Source organism: Salmo salar, chromosome ssa15 (assembly GCF_905237065.1).
Source record: "Salmo salar chromosome ssa15, Ssal_v3.1, whole genome shotgun sequence".
Taxonomy (NCBI): domain Eukaryota; kingdom Metazoa; phylum Chordata; class Actinopteri; order Salmoniformes; family Salmonidae; genus Salmo; species Salmo salar.
The window spans coordinates 38,398,954-38,420,335 of NC_059456.1; the positions used below are offsets into that span (position 1 = coordinate 38,398,954).

Genomic DNA, 21,382 nt, shown 5'->3' on the forward strand with positions numbered 1-21,382 from the left:
CATGCTGACTGCAGGAATGTCCACCAGAGCTGTTGCCAGATAATTTAATGTTAATTTCTCTACTATAAGCTGCCTCCAACGTCGTTTTAGAGAATTTGGCAGTATGTCCCACCACCCTCACAACCAGACTACATGTAACCACGCCAGCCCAGGGCCTCCACATCCGGCTTCATCACCTGCAGGATCGTCTGAGGCGATGCAGAGGAGTATTTCTGTCTGTAATAAAGCCCTCTGTGGGGAAAAAACTCATTCTGTTGTGGCTTTGCTGGCATGCATCTAAAAAAAAATTGGTTGAGTTTGCCCACCAAGATTTACATGCTAAAATTGCCACTGTTCCTAGGCAATTTCATTTGAACAAGTATTAATGTTGACTGTCACGTGTGCACCCTCTCCGGCCTCTAGGTCACCAGGCTGCTCATTATGGCGCACACCTGTCACCTTCGTTACGCGCACTCGCGCGTCTGTCACGTCCTGACCAGTATAAGGGGTTATTTGTTATTGTAGTTTGGTCAGGACGTGGCAGGGGGGTATTTGTTTAGAGTGTTTCGGGGTTTGTTGGGCTATGTTCTGATTTAAGAGGGGTGTTTGTTTAGAGTGTTTCGGGGTTTGTTGGGTTATGTTCTTGTTAGTCTATTTCTATGTTAGTTCTAGTATGTCTATTTCTATGTGGTGTTTGTTGGGTTGACCTTCAATTGGAAGCAGCTGCTCCTAGTTGCTTCTAATTGAAGGTCCTATTTAAGAGGTGTTTTTCTATGGGATTTTGTGAGTAGTTGTTTCGTGTATAGCTGTATGCCTTACAGGACTGTTTGTCATCGTTATTTTTGTATACGTGTGTTTTGTTTTGGTTTTCCTTCTTTCTGCCAAATAAAAAAGAAGATGAGTATACAGACTCCCGCTGCATTTTGGTCTAATCAATATGACACCCGTGACAGCGTCAGACTCACCTGGACTCCATCACTTCCCTGATTACCTTCCCTATATATGTCACTGCCTTTGGTTCCTTCCCCAGGTGTTATTGTTTCAGTTTCATGTCTGTGTGTTGTTCGTGTTTTGTATTATGTTGCGTTTATTTATTAAAACACTCACTCCCGAACTTGCTTCCCGACTCTCAGCGCACCTCGTTACACTGACTCACTGCAGCTACAATAAGGACATCAGATGAGTATGAATCTGTGTTTCAATCAAATTCTGAAAACTGCTATGATTCATCTTTGAATAATGGCCATATACATTGGGTTAGTACAGTTGTCTCAGGTGTTGAATGGAATGCTTTCTTCTCTACAAAGACTGGCTACCTTGAGATATTTACTCTTTCAGTGCAGCCATGACAGACATATTGTCCAAAGTACAACTCAATCACTTTCTTATTCTTTGTAGATTGGTTCTGTCTGGTCGGTAATAGCTCTTACCTTCAAAGCAGCACAGACATTGTAAAAATGCATCCAGAGGCCAAGACAATCTGAAGTTCCCTTCTCTTTCTTCCCACAATAACTGCCTGCAGGGCTAGATTACCGAACATGCATGCATGGCACGTGCCCCGGGGTCCATGACTTCCAGGGGGCCACCAACCCCCCCAGAATAAAAACATATTTTTAGGTCAGGGGCCCCCCAAATAGCATATTAACACGTTATAAGCAATAGCCAAATGTGTAGAAGGAACTTAGCTATAAAACTGCCACATTTTCTCTCTGCATTATAACAAAATGGGTAGAATAGCATTATAAAATTGCTAATTTTTCTCTCTGACCCATGGCAATATGTGTTGAAATGCAATGGATTACAGGTGCAGAAGAAGTCATCCATGCACAGTGGGTAGGGGAACATGTATTATAGAGAGGGATCAGCAATGGGCTGATTGGGGTGGTGGTCTGCAGTAGACATGGCTATTTGTCAACGCAGGACCAACTTGAGGAAGCTTACAGAGAGAGGGAGGGGGGAGAGAGAAGGGAAAGCGAGAGAGAATAATAGAGACAGAGAGGTGGTGTGAGACAGAAAAAGAGAGGGAGAGATTTGAACAAAATACTGTGTATCTGTTCTCTCACGCTGCATGTCGCCACAAAGATAAAGTACATTTTTACATTTTAGTCATTTAGCAGACGCTCTTATCCAGAGCGACTTACAGTAGTGAATGCATACATTTCATACAATTTCATACATTTTTTTCTGTGCTGGCCCCCCGTGGGAATCGAACCCACAACCCTGGTGTTGCAAACACCATGCTCTACCAACTGAGCTACAGGGAAGGCTTACAATGGGTGTGTGTACTGCTTATACTTCTCCATTGCACTGTCTGCTGCTGGCCCAACATAACATGTACGACAAGGTAGAGAGAAGGCCTTTATTATATTAGGAATGGTTTAAGCATTCATTTCATGTACAGACCATAATGGATACTTCCTGAATTCTGCTACCACTCGTAGCATTTGGTAATAATCTGTCCAGCCTTTCTGAACATGACACAATGAAGCTGTTTTACCCAAAACATGGACAAGAATATCATTTATTATTCTCAGGTTCAGTAATACTACAGAGTTAACACAAAAGAACTCACAACAGAACAAACTACAGGTTTAAGCTCCAGTTGTACAATTTAAAATGATCGGAGTGAATGATTTAGCCAAGTACACCACAGAACGTTCCATTGAATACTCCGTTTTCCTCTTGGATTGATAACCGACATTAGACAATGGCCCACAATAGCTGTTTTATCACAACTTTCCCAATAAATTTCTAGAACAAAAAAAGCCTCTCTCTGCCCTGTGATTTCATAGATAAATATTGCAAGGTCGACTCCCTCTTGTCTTACCCCTTCAGAGTGATGATACAAGAACCTTTACCAACGTCATCTGCTCATCTCAGAGCTACCCTGGTCATGTCCAACTGTGTGAGTTGGCCACCCAATCAGCAGACAGCATCTCTTGAGTGTGATTGGGGCAAAGTGATTGTGGTGAGGATGGAAACGAGGCCCCTTAGTGACAGCACAAGGGCCTGATTAAAACAGCGGAGAGGGAACAGCCTTGAGCTGCTGAGAGTGCTAGCTACTATAGACCCTGCGCTCCACTTCACATTCTCCAATCACAGGGCAGGCTGGATACCGTGACACAGACCCCAGGACTTAATGGCATTTCTGGGCTGAAGGAGGCTGTCTCACACCCCGCCATGCTCATTGTACTGTATTTATTCAGGAGATTGCCACCCGAAGGAGCACAGTAGAAATAAAAGCAGTGGTGGGTTTTCTTTGAAGAAAGGACCTTATTCATGGTGGTCTCTGACTCCCTTCCAGGTTACTTACAGACCTAACATGGACATATACAGTAGTAACCTTAAAATAAAGTGTGATCTGCCAGCGTTGTTGACTGCAATCTGCCAGCCATTGTCGATGGCATTATAAACCATGATTCACTTTGAAAAAGCTACATTTTAAAAGGTAACAAAGACAGGAGTGACTAAGACATACCAGTAAAATATTAGCAATGCCCAAATGCCCTCCTCAATTAGAGTCAACACAGTTAAGGTTTGCTGGGGTGGGAGAGAGAATGCAGAGGTTTGCAGATGTGCAGTTACAAGATTACACGGCATAAAGTCATCCAATCTAATCTCTCTCTCTTTCTCTCTTTCTTTTGCAGCAGGCGGTAATCTGCACTACATGAGTCAAATCTGGGTAAGCGATTAGAGGGCTTTATTTATTGTAACGCATGACTAATGGGCAGTGTTTGGTGGTCTAGCTGCTTTAACAGTAATGATTGTGGTCTGCCTGCTCGCCCACCCGCCCAGTCGGGACGGAGGAAAATGAAGGCCCGCATGGTGTCTTTGGCCTGCAGAAATACAGACTGCTCCGCGCCGAGGTAACTGAAGAGCCTTTCAGAGCAGCGTGAAAGCTGCGATCGATCACTAGCGCGCAGCATGCAGGAAGAAAACGGCAAATAATAGGCAGAAAAACTAAAAGGCAATATGTGGAATAGGATTGTCTGAGGTAATAGCGATGTACAATCTCTTACAATCTGAATCATTATGATAGATGAAAGAGCTTAAGAATGAGGGTGTGTGTGTGTGGTACTCACCTTGTACTGGAACAGAAAGAGGCCGCAGAACAGGCTGTAGAGGTCAGCGGTCAGCAAAGAGAGATTGACCGACGTGGCGCTGGTCCTTCTAATGACCACGGGCATGAAGCTGTACAGGCCAAACATGCAGGCACTGAAGCCGATATACAGCAACCCTGGTGAAAGACATACACACACACCCACATAGAAGACACACATACGCACACACACAATGAGTGACAGAGCTGCAGGGGCAGACTGGACCTAATTAACAGCAGAATGCTCCCCAGAATACCAACTAGCCAGCAAAAAAATCGTTCACCTGCCGGTCTATCAAGGCTTATATAGGAGAGTTTTCTTCTTGTGTCCATGTAAAGATAGAAGGACCTTGATGACAGAGTAGGGAAGGGCTCATCTTCTCCATTCATCAACACATTTGCCTATTACAGGTGGTGGATCTTAATTTGATCACCTTGTTGCAGGAGAACTTTCCAGGAGAACTTTCCACTTTGAAATTTCAGACTTGATTTCCACTTTTGAAAAATGTATCAAATGTCCATTACTTATAATCACATTTCCTGTTGCTGCAAGATAATTTTCCTGCTGTAGCAAACTGACTCAAATTAATATCCTACATCTTTACATGTGCAGTGTCATGACGTTGCCCTCTTTGAGTACAGGGAGGACAGTTGACCCCTCCCCCCTTGCACCATCCCCCAACCTACCTCCCCCACCCAGGCCCTGTGTGAAGGGGTGGTAAAATTCTAGAGGAGAATCTCCTGCCACATGGTTCATAGAGAGACACAGGAAATTCTTCCAACTCACAGAATTGGGGAACTGAACGACATTTATGTTCTGGAGAAGGTATGGAAGATTGGTGAAGAATCCAGCAACGAACTGGTCCGCTTGGTACAATTTTGTGATACTCAGAAGAGACAATATAGCCGTATTACCATAACACTGTTTATATAATAGCCTCGGCTATGGGACTTGCATCCAAATGGTTGTATAGAATGTATTAATAAGGATAAAGCTAGTTTGTAATACATTGAGATGCTGTGTACTGATGTTAATGTGATAGAATGTATTTATGTTCAAAGATTAAATCAGTCATCGGCACGCCCCCAGGGACACAGACAGGACCAGGCGTCATGTGACAAGCCTGTTCTATGTTCACTATAAAACCCCACCCTGATTTACTTTCTTCAGACCAGGTCTCCACTCCATTGCGAGTTGGCCAATAGGTTTGACCATCCAATTCCTCTACTGAAAGTGAACTATACCACGTGGTTAACTTTTAGACTATCGATACCGACAGAATAAGAACAAGTCTTTGATATTAATTATTAGTCTGCAGCTAAGTAAATTATATCATCGAACGCGAAGACCAACAAAACATCCATTCTATAACGACATTAATGAATGCCGCTTTGAAAGATCCATTCTAACCGAGAGAGAGAGAGAGAGAGAGAGAGAGAGAGAGAGAGAACTCTCCAACAGAACGACTCTCCAACAAGGATCCTGACGACACACTGAGCGTAAATATATATCGATTGCAATTGTTCCCGAATGAGTGAGCGTTCATGTGCAAAGGGTTAGCATATCAATTGTTAATATTAATGAACTCGGTGTGCCTCCTCAGCTAACCATTTATGACCCTTTGTTAACAAGACACCAGCCATGCCTGTTTAGCCCACTAGGGCACATTACTCTATCAATTCTTTGTGACGATAATTACTGTTTGTATGCTTTCTGTGAATTACTTAGTTTAGTAAATAAATGATTTTAAGACAATTGATGTATGGATGACTCTTAGTAAAGGCTGGGTTCGTGCAGATACAACAATTTACGACGTTTGGAATGAGACTGGACGCGAGGTAAAATACACCATTTAAACCAGAAGATAATCGGCTTATACTATAATATAATATTATAATATAGGAAAGTTATATTAGGAAAATTCTAACTTTGTAATCTGAATATTTTCCTTGGTGCCCCGATCTCCTAGTTAATTATAGTTAAACGATTAATCAGTTTAATCGCGTGATAATAATTACAGGGAGTTATTTTGATTAACATGTCTTCAGTTTAATGGTGACCCAAAGACACGACAGCAGTGATTTGTCCAATGACCTAATATTTTGTTGGATCCTGTGACATTCTTCCTGCACACCAAACTGATATAAATGGGAACATAGTCATGGCAGCATTTCCTCCTTCACCTTTAACCAAAAAAGGGAGAGGAGGAGGATGCAAATATCATTAAATATATGCCATATAAGGTCACTGTAAAGGTCAATGACTATCAAACAACAGACATTGAGGAGAAAGTGGGAGGCTTAGACAGAAAATCATGACATAATGATGGGTATTTCAGGGAGATAGTTGTCATGTAGGGACTAGGGACATTCTGATTATATTTTGTCATGCAGAAACACAGTAATGGGATTTAGTGTTACTATAAAATTAAATTACCTGCTCATCTAGTTTCAGGTTCATTTAAAAAAATGTATTTATGAAGGACACGACTTTTACGGCCTCAGATGAAATGACAACACAGACAGATAATGGTAATTTGTCTCAAAACAAAACGTAAACAGCACTTATCTGGCAGATTCTGCTCTCAGAGATGTTATGAATGCTGCCAGGGTAATTTCCGTCTCGCTCATTCCACTAAAAGAAATCAGGATCCTATTCAATGGCTTTTCATTGTCATAGATACATTACATATCAGGGGAGTAGTCCTCAGGAGAGAAGGCAAAAATATCCACCTGCTTCTCTGCAGTGAGAAAGTACTGAAGGACAGCTGATAGTTGAAGAGTGGATAAGTTCAAACACTGTTTAAATGCAGTGTAAATCACCAATCCCAATTCATAGTAGTCTCTTCACTGCTCCAGTTCACTGCTCCAGCTATACTGTTCCAGCTATCGCTGAGCAACTATCTTCAATTACTCCCATTACGGCCGGTATGTACTTCCAAAAAATGTACAAGCATTTATAATAAAATAAAACAAACAAATAAAACCCAGAAGAAATTACTCATTACTGTCACAGATAGGTCAGAAGTCAACAACAGCGCAATACATTGTCTTGCCGGAGAGTCATTTTTTCGGAAGTACATACCGGCCGTAACGGGAGTAAATGAAGATAGTTGCTCAGTGAAACTCCATATCTGGTGAGTAACGAAGGCATTTTGACATTATGATGCTTGCAGAGCTGTCTAAAGGGAGTTTGAATCATCATAGATAATGAGGCAGCACTCACCATGACAGTCCCAAGCCATTGCATATATCAGAATCTGACTACCGAAGATGTACTATGCAATATTAAAACCTCAAATATTGAAGATCTGAGCCCTACACTATAAATCAGGTTTGAGGAGTTAGCGAGGTAACTTTGGTCAACTCTGAGTTCAACTCGGGATAACCAGTACCATGAAAGTGGTACTCATGCCAAACCATCTCAATTGGGTTGACGTCGGGTGATTGTGGAGGCCAGGTCATCTGATGCAGCACTCCATCACTCTTCTTCTTGGTCAAATAGCCCTTACACAGCCTGGAGGTGTGTTGGGTCATTGACCAAGAAGGAGAGTGATGGAGTGCTGCATCAGATGACCTGGCCTCCACAATCACCCGACCTCAACCCAACTGAGATGGTTTGGGATGAGTTGGACCACAGAGTGATGGAAAAGCAGCCAACAAGTGCTCAGCTTGTGGGAACTCCTTCAAGACTGTTGGAAAAGCATTCCAGGTGAAGCCGGTTGAGAGAATGCCAAACGTGTGCAAAGCTGTCATCAAGGCAAAGGGTGGCTACTTTGAAGAATCTCAAATATACAATTATTTTGATTTGTTTAACACTTGTTTGGTTACTACATGATTCCATGTGTTATTTCATAGTATTGATGTCTTCACTATTATTCTACAATGTAGAAAATAGTAAAAATAAAAACCCTGAAATGAGTAGGTGTGTCCAAACTTTTGATTGGTACTTTATGTGTGATAATAGTTTGATTTGGGATGGACCATTATCATGCACCGGTCTCGGAACAAAGGCATGGAAGAAAAAAAACAACATCATCTATGCACTTAAATAGCGAATGGAGGACGCTTTTCCCATGGTTCCTTGTCATGCCAGCCAGATAGGCTACACTCCTGTTGTGAAGAGAAGCAATGTGCTTAATATTAGAAAGTTGATAAATAAATAGAGTAGACCTAGCCTATAGAAAGCTGATGGGATCCTCTTCTTTTCAACTTTTTAATAGAGGACATTAAATCTCTGTTTTATCATACAATTGCATAGCATATATAAATGTTGCGCAACATGAGCTCCTGGGCTCTCATGAAGTGTTTTCGATCACATTTGTATTGATGTCAGAGTGATTAGAGGGACAATAGAGTGCTGAGTACCAGGCAATTAGCAAGTTTGGTAGGCTACTAAGAACTACACTAAGCGCTACATTCTGGCGGTTGGTTACAATGCACTCACTGTATTCAGTATGCTTTTTTGAATCCAATCCACTCAAGCAAACATAGTACATTTTTTGCAATGGGCAAGCACACAGACTTCCTAACCCTTGAAGTTTCACTTGACTTCCTCACAGGCTCACATGGTTTTCTCCAGACACTGTTGGTAGTCGGTTGAATAGCTGAACAGAGGACCTCATGCGTTATTCAAATGACTTGTTTACTATGTCTGGCAGCATACACACCAGAGATAAATATGGCCATCACCTGCTTTTCTTAACTAAGTTGAAGTGTATCTCCGGGCTAAGTTTTCATGGTGTAGTAGGATGATGATTTTAGAAACACATCAGCAATCTGAAACCATGAATATTGAAATCCCTGTTATTAGGAAGGAAGAGCTATATCTGTATGATTACCACCCCAAGAGCATTATTCCCACATACAGTACAGTGCCTTCAGAAAGTATTCACAACCCTTGACTTCTTCCACATTTTTTTGTTACTGCCTGAATTTAAAATAATTAAATTAAGATTCTGTCATTAGCCTACACAATATTAACAATAATGTCAAAGTGGAATGATGTTTTTCTAAACTTTTACAAATTAATAAAAATTAAAAGCTGCAATGTCTTGAGTCAATAAATAGTCAACCCCTTTGTTATGGCAAGCCAAAATACGTTCAAGAGTAGAAATGTGCTTAACAAGTCACATAAGTTCCATGGACTCACTCTGTGTTCAACAGTAGTGTTTAACATGATTATTGAATAACTACCTCATCTCTGTATCCCACACATACAGATAATTGTAAGGTCCCTCATTCGAGCAGTGAATTTCAAACACAGATTCAACCACAAACACTTTCCAATGCCTCACAAAGAAGGGCACCTATTGGTAGCTGGGTAAACAAATCAGACATTAAATATCCCTTTGAGCATGGTGAAGTTATTAATTACACTTTGGATGGTCTATCAAAACACCCAGTCACTACAAAGATACAGGCGTCCTTCCTAACTCAGTTGTCGGTGAGGAAGGAGACTGCTAAGGGATTTCACCATGAGGCCAATGGTGACTTCAAAACAGTTACAGAGTTTAATGGCTGTGATACGAGAAAACTGAGGATAGATCAACAACATTGTAGTTAATCCATAATACTAACCTATTTGACCGAGTGAAAAGAAGGAAGCCTGTACAGAATAAAAATATTCCAAAACCTGAATCCTGTTTGCAACAAGACACTAACGTAATACTGCAAACAATGTGGCAAAGCAACTAACTTGTTGTCCTGAATACAAAGTGTTATGTTAGGGGCAAATCCAATACAACACATTACTGAGTACCACTCTCCATATTTTGAAGTATAGTGGTGGCTGTATCATGTTATGCGTATGCTTGTAATCGTTGAGGACTGGGGAGTTTTTCAGGATAAAAAAGAAACAGAATGTAGATAAGCACAGGCAAAATCCACCAGACACTGGGAGATTAATTCACCTTTCAGCAGGACTATAACCTAAAAAAAGGCCAAATCTACACTGGAGTTGCTTAAATCTACTTGAAAATCTATGGCAAAACCTGAAAATGGTTGTCTAGCAATGATCAACAACCAACTTGACAAAGCTTGAAGAATTTTTAAAAGAATAAATGGGCAAATGATGCACAATCCAGGTGTGGAAAAGTCTTAGAGACTTACCCAGAAAGACTCACAGTTTTAATCACTGCCAAAAGGTTATTCTACAAATAATTGACTCAGGGGTTGTGAATACTTATGTAAATTAGATATTTCTGTATTTAATTTTCAACAAATTTGCTACATTTTCTAAAAACATGTTTTGACTGTGCCATTATGGGGTATTGTGTGTAGATGGGTGAGGGAAAAAAATCAATTTAATCCATTTTGAATTCAGTCTGTAACACAACAAAATGTGGAATAAGTCAAAGGGGTATGAATACTTTCTGAAGGCACTGTATATGAACTAGAGGTCGACCGATTAATCGGAATGGCCGATTAATTAGGGCCGATTTCAAGTTTTTATAACAATCGTTAATCGGTATTTTTGGCCACCGATTTGCCGATTTTATTATTATATATATATTTTTTAAACCTTTATTTAACTAGGCAAGTCAGTTAAGAACACATTCTTATTTTCAATGACGGCCTAGGAACGGTGGGTTAACTGCCTTGTTCAGGGGCAGAACGACAGATTTTTACCTTGTCAGCTTGGGGATGCAACCTTACGTTAACTAGCCCAACGCTCTAACCACCTGCTTTATGTTGCCAAGGTAAGTTGCTAGCTAGCATTAAACTTATCTTATAAAAAAAACTATCAATCAATCATAAACACTAGTTAACTACACATGGTTGATGATATTACTAGTTTATCTAGCCTGTCCTGCTTTGCATATAATCGATGTGGTGCGCATTCGCGAAAAATGACTGTCTTTGCTCCGACGTGTACCTAACCATAAACATCAATGTCTTTCTTAAAATCAATACACAAGTATATATTTTTAAACCTGCGTATTTAGTTAATATTGCCTGCTAACATGAATTTATTTTAACTAGGGAAAATGTGTCACTTCTCTTGCAAACAGAGTCAGGGTATATGCAGCAGTTTGGGCCGCCTGGCTCATTGCGAACTGTGAAGACTATTTCTTCCTAACAAAGACAGCCGACTTCGCCAAACGGGGGATGATTTAACAAAAGCGCATTTGCGAAAAAAGCACAATCGTTGCACGACTGTACCTAGACATAAAGATCAATGCCTTTCTTAAAATCAATACACAGAAGTATATATTTTTAAACCTGCATATTTAGCTAAAAGAAATCCAGGTTAGCAGGCAATATTAACCAGGTGAAATTGTGTCAGTTCTCTTGCGTTCGTTGCACGCAGAATCAGGGTATACAGAATCTGTCTCGTTGCGAACTAATTTGCCAGAATTTTATGGAACTATGAAATAACATTGTAGGTTGTGCGATGTAACAGGAATATTTAGACTTATGGATGCCACCCGTTAGATAAAATACGGAACGGTTCCGTATGTCACTGAAAGAATAATGTTTTCGAGATGATAGTTTACGAATTTGACCATATGAATGACCTAAGGTTTATTATATTATAGTTAAGTCTATGATTTGATATTTGATAGAGCAGTCTGACTGAGCGGTGGTAGGCAGCAGCAGGCTCGTAAAGATATATGGTTTAGAGAGAAATAGTCGACGCGTCATAATTCCTGTAATAACTTGCGGCTGAACTTGAAAGGGGTTCCTTCGTTATTTTACCGTTCATGTCTTCCATAGAGAATGTCTTGATCTACTTCAAATAAGGTCTGTGTTTTGTGCTTAAACCGCCACGGCGTTTTGATACCCGTGTAAATCTCACTAGCTAACGTTTGTCAACATATTTTTTTTGTAGAGTGGATTTATGAAAATATCTTCGCTTATATTGATCAGAGTTATATCCTATGGATATCTACACAGTTATAAAATTGGCAAGGTGGTGTAAGCCTAAACCAAACACAGACCTTATTTTAAATTAATCTAAAAATATCCTATGGAATAAATGAAGGAACCGCTTTTCAGATTTTGCTAGAAGGTGTCATGGGAATTGTGACTCGCACTTTGGTAGTCAATTCTTACCATGCCCAATATTAAAATAGGATTTCCTGCATATAGAAATTACAGTTTTTGTTTTCAGCATTCATCACAGGTAACTTAAACTCTATTTTTATTATTCAAACAGTTGAGAGTATTTGTCTCCTAAGCAGACTCTTCAGTATCGTTGTCACTTCAGAGCTGTGTGTGTGTGTGTGTGTGTGTGTGTGTGTGTGTGTGTGTGTGTGTGTTATATATATATATTTAAAAAAATCATAATAATAATCGTTCGATTAATCGGTATCGGCGGTTTTCGGTCCGCCAATAATCGGTATCGGCGTTGAAAAATCATAATTGGCCGACCTGTAATATGAACCTTTGTTTTCACCTTCCTTATGACCAATAACTGATTATTAAAACACACAACTCTCCATGTGGTAAGCTTGAGGATGGAAGAAACAATAATTTTATTTTATTTATTTATTTCACCTTTATTTAACCAGGTAGGCAAGTTGAGAACAAGTTCTCATTTACAACTGCGACCTGGCCAAGATAAAGCAAAGCAGTTCAACACATATAACAACACAGAGTTACACATGGAGTAAAACAAACATACAATCAATAATACAGTAGAAAATGAGTCTATATACAATGTGAGCAAATGAGGTGAGATAAGGGAGGTAAAGGCAATAAATAGGCCATGGTGGCAAAGTAAATACAATAGAGCAATTAAAACACTGGAATGGTAGATTTGACAGTCGATGAGTGTGCAAAGTAGAAATACTGGGGTGCAAAGGAGCAAAATAAATAAATAAATACAGTAGGGGAAGAGGTAGTTGTTTGGGCTATTTATAGATGGGCTATGTACATGTGCAGTGATTTGTGAGCTGCTCTGACAGCTGGTGCTTAAAGCTAGTGAGGGAGATAAGTGTTTCCAGTTTTCAGAGATTTTTGTAGTTCGTTCCAGTCATTGGCAGCAGAGAACTGGAAGGAGAGGCAGCCAAAGGTAGGAATTGGCTTTGGGGGTAACAAGTGAGATATACTTGCTGGAACGCGTGCTACGGGTGGGTGCAGCTATGGTGACCAGCGAGCTGAGATAAGGCGGGACTTTACCTAGCAGGGTCTTGTAGATGACCTGGAGCCAGTGGGTTTGGCGACGAGTATGAAGCGAGGGCCAGCCAACGAGAGCGTACAGGTCGCAGTGGTGGGTAGTGTATGGGGCTTTGGTGACAAAACGGATGGCACTGTGATAGACTGCATCCAATTTGTTGAGTAGGGTGTTGGAGGCTATTTTGTAAATGACATCGCCAAAGTAGAGGATCAGTAAGATGGTCAGTTTTACGAGGGTATGTTTGGCAGCATGAGTGAAGGATGCTTTGTTATATATACTGCTCAAAAAAATAAAGGGAACACTTAAACAACACATCCTAGATCTGAATGAAATAAATAATCTTATTAAATACTTTTTTCTTTACATAGTTGAATGTGCTGACAACAAAATCACACAAAAATAATCAATGGAAATCCAATTTATCAACCCATGTAGGTCTGAATTTGGAGTCACACTCAACATTAAAGTGGAAAACCACACTACAGGCTGATCCAACTTTGATGTAATGTCCTTAAAACAAGTCAAAATGAGGCTCAGTAGTGTGTGTGGCCTCCACGTGCCTGTATGACCTCCCTACAACGCCTGGGCATGCTCCTGATGAGGTGGCGGATGGTCTCCTGAGGGATCTCCTCCCAGACCTGGACTAAAGCATCCGCCAACTCCTGGACAGTCTGTGGTGCAACGTGGCGTTGGTGGATAGAGCGAGACATGATGTCCCAGATGTGCTCAATTGGTTTCAGGTCTGGGGAACGGGCGGGCCAGTCCATAGCATCAATGCCTTCCTCTTGCAGGAACTGCTGACACACTCCAGCCACATGAGGTCTAGCATTGTCTTGCATTAGGAGGAACCCAGGGCCAACCGCACCAGCATATCACAAGGGGTCTGAGGATCTCATCTCGGTACCTAATGGCAGTCAGGCTACCTCTGGCGAGCACATGGAGGGCTGTGCGGCCCCCCAAAGAAATGCCACCCCACACCATGACTGACCCACCACCAAACCGGTCATGCTGGAGGATGTTGCAGGCAGCAGAACGCTCTCCACGGCGTCTCCAGACTCTGTCACGTCTGTCACGTGCTCAGTGTGAACCTGCTTTCATCTGTGAAGATCACAGGGCGCCAGTGGCGAATTTGCCAATCTTGGTGTTCTCTGGCAAATGCCAAACGTCCTGCACGGTGTTGGGCTGTAAGCACAACCACCACCTGTGGACGTCGGGCCCTCATACCACCCTCATGGAGTCTGTTTCTGACCGTTTGAGCAGACACATGCACATTTGTGGCCTGCTGGAGGTCATTTTGCAGGGCTCTGGCAGTGCTTCTCCTGCTCCTCCTTGCACAAAGGCGGAGGTAGCGGTCCTGCTGCTGGGTTGTTGCCCTCCTACGGCCTCCTCCACGTCTCCTGATGTACTGGCCTGTCCCCTGGTAGCGCCTCCATGCTCTGGACACTACGCTGACAGACACAGCAAACCTTCTTGCCACAGCTTGCATTGATGTGCCATCCTGGATGAGCTGCACTACCTGAGCCACTTGTGTGGGTTGTAGACTCCGTCTCATGCTACCACTAGAGTGAAAGCACCGCCAGCATTCAAAAGTGACCAAAACATCAGCCAGGAAGCATAGGAACTGAGAAGTGGTCTGTGGTCCCCACCTGCCGAACTACTCCTTTATTGGGGGTGTCTTGCTAATTGCCTATAATTTCAACCTGTTGTCTATTCCATTTGCACAACAGCATGTGAAATTTATTGTCAATCAGTGTTGCTTCCTAAGTGGACAGTTTGATTTCACAGAAGTGCGATTGACTTGGAGTTACATTGTGTTGTTAAAGTGTTCCCTTTATTTTTTTGAGCAGTGTATATAATGCCACCAAGTCTTTGGAGGACGCACAAATTCCTCCAATACATTTTACATGACCAAGTCCTCATAATTTTTCTAGGGTAGCACAATCTTGGCTGAGCAGATCTCTCTCCTTCTGGCACCTGCTGTGTTGCCCGCCATGGCCGTGACAGTTAATGACGTGCCCCTCAAGCCACCACAGACTGGCTAATGCCTCTGTGACGAGCCAGCATCTCCTGGGACACTACCCAAACCCCACTATTGGCATCAGCACCACACGCCCTGGCTTGCTCAATCAAAGGAAATGGGTGAATTGGAGTGGATTAAGGACCTAGTCACCTGCATTGCTTTTGGAGAGCGGCGAATTGCACGTCATAGATTTAGTTCCTAAGAAAGTCATTGAAAATCGGGCATCTTCATGGGCTACTATATATATCATGTTGTCATGACAATTTATTGTATTTGAAATATTCTTTAACCAATTAACTGAAACTTAGACAACTTCAAGGGAAGATTCTAGAATTAGGTTGCTGTTAAATATTCTGATTTGTGTCTGAACTAAAAGTCCCAATACATCATATGACTTTGACAGAAGTCATGTCGGAAAAGCATTGGGAAAAAGTACAGAGGAGCACTACAGGAGTGAAGCCACTGTCCACATAAGACGGTACAGACCCACATCATACCGAGTCCTATTGTTTTAAAAAAAATATTTTGCCACTATGAATAAAGTCAACTTATCATCTGACAATATCTTGTGATTTCTTTAGTCTGTATCAGCCCCAAATGTTTTAATCACTTCTACAGCGGGCAGGCTTTTAGCATAGTCCCTTGTACACCCCTGCTGGCTTACTCCTACTAGCTAACCAACAGCTGCTGTATGCTGTACAATAGCACCCTGCTGGCTTACTCCTACTAGCTAACCAACAGCTGCTGTATGCTGTACAATAGCACCCTGCTGGCTTACTCCTACTAGCTAACCAACAGCTGCTGTATGCTGTACAATAGCACCCTGCTGGCTTACTCCTACTAGCTAACCAACAGCTGCTGTATGCTGTACAATAGCACCCCGTCTGGCTTGTTTGTGGCAAATCAAATATTGTGAACCGTTGATGTTATAAGTAAATAAAGTGCATCCATATATCAGTTAGACACCTTCATCTCCTACCTGTAATTCATGCAGCACAATAAGACCTTCGTAAAGGTTGACACCACCCCTTAGCCGGCCTGTACACATTTACTGTACAGCAGTGGCCCATCCATCTTAGCTCAGTGACCCATCTCTTTGTCACCCCCACTTCATTTGCAGAGTGATCTTCCAGTGACACCCCTTACAGCCTAACTGATTGTGTGAGGAGGATCTGACACTGCAGTGGAGGGGAGGAGGAGGTGTGGGAGGGCATCTCCGCTAGACAGGACAATCAATTCCCCCTTTGCCAATGTTTAATCATCCCTGTATCACCCACTGCCACTTACTTCCTTCCCACATGCACAACTTCCCTTCCTCACACAAATACACACACACAGTAACAGTAGCTTACCAATCTGCCAGTCCCACTGCACCTTTAACAGCTCCTTGTGTTCCATGATGGCCCTGAAACAGAAAGAAAATTACACAATTCCTGTCAGGCACAGGTGAGATTTGTGAGATGGGGGGATAAAACAGTGTGAGTGATGGAGGGAGGAAAGTAAGACAGGAGGATCAAAAGTCTCTTGACAGAAAGCTCAGTTTTGACAACTCAGCACCTGTGATTCTGACGAGGGACAAATCCGTCCTTTCAGAGCGATGTGGGGGTACAACCCTCTGACCCTATGGAATGGATCTTGGGAATTCTATAGACGGAATCATCTGACTCCAGAGGGGCAGTTACAATAGAAACAACATGGCAGATCATTCACCCCCCCACCCCCCCACCCCCCCAACCCCCGGTCTAAAAAGAACACCAGCAAGAGACAGAGACAGGTCCCCATGCATCCACTGTCTTCCCTGGTTGGGATCATTTCATATATAAAGAAATAAGAAATAAGTGGAGGGAAGACAGGCGATGTCTCATAACCAGGCGGTTTCATCATTCCTCTTTGAGCTTATTAAAAAGTTAAAGAGTCACAATCTGATCTGGAGTGAGAGAGGCGTAATACTATAGAACCTGCTGGTGGGAGTATATGTTGAAAATGGGGCATGTCTGTAGATATGAAGCTGGCATCAACGGCTGTAAAAGATCAGAGGGCAAGTGCTACAGAATGTATACACTAAGGTTTCAAAACATTAGGAACACCTGCTCTTTCTATGACAGACTGACCAGGTGAATCCAGGTGAATCCATGATCCCTTATTGACGTCACTTGTTAAATCAACTTCAAATCAGTGTAGATGAAGGGGAGGAGACAGGTTAAAGAATGATTTTCAAGCCTTGAGACAATTGATACATGGATTGTGTATGTGTGCCATTCAGAGGGTAATTGGGCAAGACAAAATATTTAAGTGCCTTTGAACGGGATATGGTAGTAGGTGCCAGGCGCACCGGTTTGTGTCAAGAACTGCAACGCTGTTGGGTTTTCCACGCTCAACACTTTCCTTTGTGTATCAAGAATGATCCACCACCAAAAGAACATCCAGCCAACTTGACAAAACTGTGGGAAGCTTTGGGGTCAACATGGCCAGCATCCCTGTGGAATGCCTTCGACACCTTGTAGGGTCCATGCCCCAACGAATTGAAGCTGTTCTGAACGCAAACTCAATATTAGGAAGGTGTTCCTAATGTTTAGTATACTCAGTGTAGATGAGGTTAACTTAAGGTTTCCAGCTTGCTAATGTTAGTGTTGGGGTGTTAAAGATATAGCACTACAGCTCTGAGTTTCTACTGGCTGCTCTTGTGGTATTGGTGAAGAGGGATGCTCTGTCCAGTATAGTATCAGTGAGGAATGACACACTAGACCTGAGTTCAAATACAGTTTGAAATCTTTGAACGTTTGCCTGCCTTGAGTGACAGAGTTTCAGAGTTTGCCATTTTGGGACTATTCTATTGGTTCCTTTGTACCAGACAAGCTCAAACAAGCTAAATATATATGAAATGATTTCAAACAGTATTTGAAGCCAGGTCTGACACACACAAACACACTCACAGCTGAATGCCGCTGAAGAAAGAGCCGAACAGTCCCATCATGCCCAGGAACTCCACCCTGCTCAGGTTCTTAACGATGAACTCCTCACACACGTTAGAGATTCCATAGAGCATGGCCCCTCCCAGAACCAGCAGGTCCCCCAGGAGCTTATGGTCCCCTAGGCAGATAGAGAGCGAGGAGGAAATTACTAGAGCACAACATTACAATAGCCTATCATATGAAAGAGCTATCCTTGAGTTATCCATGACACATAGGTTATCATATGAAACGCTCTTCTGTAATATCAGACTAAGTGGCTAGCCTATAAAAACCCATTAGTAATGGATGACAACAAGGCAGTGAAAGACATTGGCTGATGTACAGACAGCAACTGGGCTGCAGCAACTTTCCTTAATTGGAGTTAATAAATTAAGCAAATTTAAGATACTGTTCACTTTATTGGGTTTGAAATGACGCTCTTCTCCGTAACACTACTGGTAGCTGGAAAGACAAATGGCCATTATTGATTGGAACCTGATACCAAAGTATTGCATTATCCCTTTATCCCTGCATGTTTAGTGCATACTGAACGCAGCAATGGGTTTCAGTCATGTAGGGATCAACTGTGCCCGATCAAACAAAGATCTTACAGATACTCAGCACACATTTGAGATATAATATAACTATTCTGTCAATTCTGAGACAGAAATGAAACTCTAGCAGTTTGTTTTTAATGAAACTCTAAACTCCTCGGATCCAGAACATGTAATATGAACATTTATTATTCATAGTGAAGCAAAATTCTATCTACTGGAAATCCAGGGGGTAATTCATGGAATAATGAGAGGGGGAAGCTGTCCATAGATGTGAAAGGCACACCGCACCAGAGATAACACCGGGGAGCTGACTGTGTTGTTGCTAAAGGTACTGAGGTTTAAATGCAATGAGACAGTGATGGTGAACTGCAGAGTAAGGATACCGTGTGTTGGGGTGATCGGGGTATTTGCGTGAAGGACACAGCAGACTGAAGGTCTCCAATGAGTCAGAGCAGTACACATTTATTATGAGTCTTTGTAAATGCTTATTCAATAACACTGTTACTGGCCCTTGGGGCAGTAAGGGTATTGTGTGTGTGTGTGTGTGTGTGTGTGTGTGTGTGTGTGTGTGTGTGTGTGTGTGTGTGTGTGTGTGCCTTACCTAGGCCCTGCTGTCTTCCCACCAGGACATCTGCCCCCACCATGCAGCCGATGCCCAGCAGACACACCCCAACGCCCACAAAATGCACGGCCTTGTACCTCACCAGCAGGAAGAACCAGGACAGCAGCAGCACCACGGGGATGGTGAAACAGTCTAAGAGCTGAGAGGCAGAGAACAGACATACAGGGTTAGAACGGACACAATGAACTGTGGTTAATACAGACACAACAGAGAGAACATGATTTAAAATCAGGGATGGGCAACTGGCCGCCCTTTGTAGGCCCCCGGATCAATGACGCCTCCCCCAACATCATTTTTTAGGAACTCAGTCGGGGTCTCAACTTAATGTTGAGAGTTAGAATATCCAAGGTGCAATTTTGAAATTTGGTTGAGCATCATCAGTTTCTATCTTGTTATGTCACTCACAGACAGTCACTCAATTACCGCATGTCAGCTAACATTTTTTCGATTGGTAAGTAAGTCTAGACAGCTATCTAAACTTGTAGTAATCATGGTAGAATTACTGACCGGGAGGCCCCCATTGATTTTATTAGTCACTCTCACTCAGATATCACCCCCGTCAAAGTTGCCCATTACTGGTTTAAATGGAGTTCCAAGATACTGTATGCCACATAGACACACCTAGGGGGATAGTATCACAGTAGGCCTAAAAACCACCCTCACACAGAGGCCAGGGGCTGACACATAGGACACACTGTACTAGAGGACAAGGTCAGAGGACAGTCCAACACTAACGGTGATGAGAAAGAATGAGGATGGAGAATTAGGGGTGATGGAAGATTTTGCGTCAGGCAGGAGAAGGGGTCATACGGGAGGGAGGAGAGGTAAGGTTTATGATTGCCTAGGGGACCATCAGGCCTCCATTCCGGGAAGCCTTTCTGGCACTTAGTGGTAGCAGTATGGGCTCACCCTCGGGGACAAGTAGTGCACAGGAGAACAAAGTGCTAAATTGAACCGTAGGACAGCAAAATGCCCCCCACATCACTGCCCATCACAGGCAGAGTACACAGAGGAGAAGAGAAGAGGTGGTGGAGTGGCCTTCCTGACAGCTCACAACATTGATGTGCGCAATTAAAGTTTTGACACCTAGGACAACCCTGGCATAATAATGTGTGGTTTTATCGATTTGTCTAAACGCCAGCTCAGTATGTCTCAGTCTCTCATCAGACCACTATGTCTCAGTCTCTCCTCAGACCAGTATGTCTCAGTCTCTCCTCAGACCAGTATGTCTCAGTCTCTCCTCAGACCAGTATGTCTCAGTCTCTCCTCAGACCAGTATGTCTCAGTCTCTCCTCAGACCAGTATGTCTCAGTCTCTCCTCAGACCAGTATGTCTCAGTCTCTCCTCAGACCAGTATGTCTCAGTCTCTCCTCAGACCAGTATGTCTCAGTCTCTCCTCAGACCAGTATGTCTCAGTCTCTCCTCAGACCAGTATGTCTCAGTCTCTCCTCTCTCATCAGGCCAGTATGTCTCAGTCTCTCCTCTCTCATCAGGCCAGCATGTCTCAGTCTCTCCTCTCTCATCAGGCCAGATGTCTCAGTCTCTCATCAGGCCAGCATGTCTCAGTCTCTCCTCAGGCCAGTATGTCTCAGTCTCTCCTCTCTCATCAGGCCAGCATGTCTCAGTCTCTCCTCTCTCATCAGGCCAGCATGTCTCAGTCTCTCATCAGGCCAGCATGTCTCAGTCTCTCATCAGGCCAGTATGTCTCAGTCTCTCCTCTCTCATCAGGCCAGCATGTCTCAGTCTCTCCTCTCTCATCAGGCCAGCATGTCTCAGTCTCTCCTCTCTCATCAGGCCAGCATGTCTCAGTCTGTCATCAGACCAGCATGTCTCAGTCTCTCCTCTCTCATCAGGCCAGCATGTCTCAGTCTCTCCTCTCTCATCAGGCCAGCATGTCTCAGTCTCTCCTCAGACCAGCATGTCTCAGTCTCTCCTCTCTCATCAGGCCAGCATGTCTCAGTCTCTCCTCAGACCAGCATGTCTCAGTCTCTCCTCTCTCATCAGGCCAGCATGTCTCAGTCTCTCCTCTC

At 42.8% G+C, this 21,382-nt stretch overlaps 1 protein-coding gene across 1 annotated transcript in view; it reads right to left on the reverse strand.

The window, feature by feature from the left end:
- LOC106571386 (solute carrier family 35 member F1) overlaps positions 1-21,382 on the reverse strand; it is a 136,049-nt gene that overhangs the window by 14,072 nt on the left and 100,595 nt on the right. Inside the window, exons 4-7 of the mRNA XM_014144409.2 lie at positions 19,332-19,491; positions 18,156-18,312; positions 16,575-16,627; positions 4,062-4,216 (exon numbers count right to left, since the gene is read on the reverse strand). Of these exons, the coding sequence (XP_013999884.1) occupies positions 4,062-4,216; positions 16,575-16,627; positions 18,156-18,312; positions 19,332-19,491 (525 nt within the window). The remainder of the gene's footprint in view (positions 1-4,061; positions 4,217-16,574; positions 16,628-18,155; positions 18,313-19,331; positions 19,492-21,382) is intronic.